The following is a 3,824-nucleotide window of genomic DNA, read 5'->3' as shown; positions in this document are numbered from 1 at the left end:
CTTTGGTACAGCAGGGGGGAGGAGGAGCTGGGAGGATTGGGTGGGGGGCGGGGGAGGATGGGAAGGGATGGGAAGGGGAAACAAAGGAGGAGGCTACCATGCTTGATAAGAAATGTACTCATTATCTTGCCCATGTAATTGTAACCCCTCTGTACAGTATTTTCACAATAAAAAAAATTCCAAAGGAAAAAAAAATAAAGCAACCGGTTAATAACTGAAAAAAATGAAAGCCAATCCAGGCAGGACCATCCTTGAGACTATTCTCCAATGAATCACTAGAAAACCCGAAGTGGCACGGTAGTTTAAAGTGGTAGAGTACTGACTGGCTTTGAGCTAAAAGAGCTCAAGGACAGCTCCCAAGCTCTAAATTCAAGCTCCACCAAAAAAAGTGGGGGGGTGTATAATGTGAGTACAATAAATTATTTCGTTAACTTCTACTGACATTGCCTGTTCATCTTTTCTTGTCAAAGTAAAACATTACTTCACTGTATTAGAATGAGTACATTAGAATAAAATATCCTCCTTATTTTACAGTTACATACAGATCTATAATTGTCTCAAAGTAAAAAATTAAGACAGTTCTTAATAATGTTGAAAAGTCAGTACCACAAAGAAGAAAAAATAACATAGAAGCTGTTCTAGATTAAAAGAGACATAAAAAAGATAACCACTAAGTAGAATGAAGAGATTTAATCTTAGCCTGTTCAAATAAAAACTTATGAAAGGTATTTTGAAAATGAGGGTATTGATTTAAATGTGAACTTGGTATTAGAGGATTTTATGAAATAAACACTAATTTCATCTAAATATTCCAATAGGCATGGAAAATGGTCTCATTTTTCTTGGCATATGTTATTTAAGAGTTATTTATTAAAGATGTTGGGATATGATTACTTTAATGTAACTATCTGAAAATCAGAAAAGCAGTTGAAATAATGTAAATACATAGTAGATCTGAAACCTATGTGAAGGTATGATATAGCCCATTAACTATATTGTCTATTTTAATGTATATTGAAAACTTTCCATGATGAATTATAAATCATTTTATCTCACTTTCTCTACCATATATAGTTCAATTTCTTTGTTGTTTGCTGCCAGCTCATTAGTCAATGGTCACTTTCTCTAGTCCTTCCAGTTTTATTCCCTTTTAAACTATTTCTAACCAGTTGTTCCCTTTCCATTCCTAAATAGTCTTTCATCAATATCACCAGTCATCTCTATAGTGCTAATCTAGTGGTTTCAATACTCATTTGCTTATTTTGCTTGAGCTATCAGATCATCTCCTTCCTCAACCTTGACACATTTCCATTAACTTCCAGAACACCATTTCTCTTGGCATTCTTCCTACTTCACTGATTATTTCTCTCAACATTCTTGGCTAGATTCGCCTCTTCTTATCTTTTAGTGAGGGAGTACCTTAACGATCATATTTTGCCCTTTTCTACCTATATGTACTCTCTTGGCAATTTCATGTAATCATAGATCAAATTGTTTTTTAGTCTTTGCTTTTTAGTCAATGTCAAATTTTTATAATCAACCCACATATATCTCAAGCTGCAGATTTATATATTCAACTCACATTTCCATTGAGATGTTCTGATGGACATCTCAAACATAAAATAAACAACCCTGCATTTTACAATCATCCCTCCAAGCCTATTCTATCAATTGTCTTTCCCTCTCACGCGAAGACAACTTTAAAGTTTTAAGTTTTACAGCTGAAAATCTAGTAACCACTCCTCGATCTCTTCTTCCCACTGATGTTGTACACTCTTCCATCAGAATAACCCAATCAACTTTACATTCAAAATATATCTAAACTTCAACCTCTTTAATCTCCTCTTCCTTTACAAACCTAGTTCAAGCCAACATCATTTTCTTTTTTTGATACTGTGAGCTTTTACTAACTTTCTACTTGGTTTCAATTTTTCCCCTCTTAAGTTTAAACTTCCCAGCATCCAGAGGTATTTCATTAAGACATTAGGTTAGATGATCATAATCTTCAATGTGCTATATTACTTGGAGAAAAACTAAAGTTATTATCATGACTCACAGGGCTGGACAAATTTCAAGCCTTGATAACTTGCAGCCTCAGTTTCTTACTACTTTCCTCTCATTTGGTGCTTAGCAATTCTGCTAGCTTACCCAAGTGTGTCATTAGCACAAGGCCATTGTTGAGTTGGCCTCTCTAGAATATTCTAGATATCCATGATATCTAGATTATCCAAGCATCTCACCTGTTTGAAATATGCTCAGATTTCACCTTTTCAGTCCATGCTAATGGCCTTATTCAATGCACATCCTGCTATTACTTCCACCTATCACAACCCTTGCATCTCTGACCTGCTTTGCCAAGCTGTACTTTTCCTGTGACATTTAACAACTTGTGATTTGTTATATGTTTTATTTGTTTCTTATGTTTTTTGTTTGTTGTCTACATCAGCAAAATATAATCTCCATAAGAAAAGATATTTATTTTTTCTACAGTAGCACCTAACACATAGCAAATCCTCTACAAATGTTTTCTTTTCCTTTTTCTTTTTTTTTTTGGGGGGGGTCCAGTCGTGGGACCTGATCTCTGGGCCTGGGCGCTGTCCCTCAGCTCTTCAGCTCAAGGCTAACACTCTACCACTTGAGCCACAGCGCCACTTCCAGCTTTTTTCTTTTTGCTTATGTGGTGCTGAGGAATCAAACCCAGGGCCTTGAGCATGCAAGGCAAGCGCTCTACCACTGAGCCACCTTCCCAGCCCTAGCAAGCCAAGTTCTATAGTCATTAATCCAGCACCCCATCTTCTAAGGTCAGTAATTCACCAACTCCATATATAAAATAATACCCTTTTATACTGTTCATCAAGTTTGTATTTTTCTGAGGTATCTAGCTCATATTAACACTTGCATTCCTATTTGTTTTACTCAGAAGAGCAGAGTCAAAAACAAAAGTAAAACTCACTAGATGTGGAAAGATTACCCTGGGTATCTTAACGACAGTGATTGCTGCCTTACTGATTGGCCTCATTGTCTATTTTGTGGCTTATGGTGAGTACTCATTACATTTGGCTTTTTAAGATTTGTTGATACTATGCTTTAAAAATTAGGATTTTTGAGAGTTGAAGAAAGAAAGAAATCAGGTGAGTTTTTTCATAGTTGCTAACATTCATCTGTAGCATATTTTTTCATGTTTTTAAAAGTTTTACTGTGCTATCATTGAACAAAAGATACACATTTAATGTATATATTTTGACATGCATTTTACATCTATGATTAATATGTATATATTGAAATATGCAGACACCAATAATACCATCATCATAACTAAAGTATTGAACATTTCCATCACTCCCCCCAAGAAATATAATCCTTTGTGTTTATACTATGTCATTGAGCAATCATCAGCTTAGGGCATTCTAAAACTAAAATTTAGTATAATTTTTAATTTTTTTATGAATAAAGTAGACATGGGTTAGGAAGGTGGCTCAGCAGTAGAGTGCTTGACTTGCATGCATGAAGTTCGATTCCTCAGCACCATATAAACAAAAAGAAAATAGCCAAATATTGGAGTCATAAAAGAAAAAATAAGTCAATTTTAATTCATTCCTTTCATATACATTGTACATAAGTTAGAAAAATTATGAATCTTCTCAGTTTAATTTTTCTTAAAAATAGTTATGAATGCCAACATCTATGTTTTGTTTTTATTGCTTAATTAATTCTTTCTTTTTTTGGGGGGGGTCCGGTCGTGGGGCCTGAACTCTGGGCCTGGGTGCTGTCCCTCAGCTCTTCAGCTCAAGGCTAGAGCTCTACCACTTGAGCCACAGCGCCAC

At 35.2% G+C, this 3,824-nt stretch overlaps 1 protein-coding gene across 1 annotated transcript in view; it reads left to right on the top strand.

Annotated features, from left to right (window-relative positions):
- Positions 1 to 3,824, top strand: part of LOC105980265 (transmembrane protease serine 11G-like) — a 43,131-nt gene that overhangs the window by 5,108 nt on the left and 34,199 nt on the right. Inside the window, exon 2 of the mRNA XM_013009003.1 lies at positions 2,924 to 3,039. Within this exon, the coding sequence (XP_012864457.1) occupies positions 2,924 to 3,039 (116 nt within the window). The remainder of the gene's footprint in view (positions 1 to 2,923; positions 3,040 to 3,824) is intronic.

The sequence above is a fragment of the Dipodomys ordii genome, unplaced genomic scaffold (assembly GCF_000151885.1).
Source record: "Dipodomys ordii isolate 6190 unplaced genomic scaffold, Dord_2.0 Scaffold8, whole genome shotgun sequence".
Taxonomy (NCBI): Eukaryota; Metazoa; Chordata; class Mammalia; order Rodentia; family Heteromyidae; genus Dipodomys; species Dipodomys ordii.
Note: the sequence above shows the minus strand (reverse complement) of the source record. Positions and strands in the feature narration are given on the sequence as shown.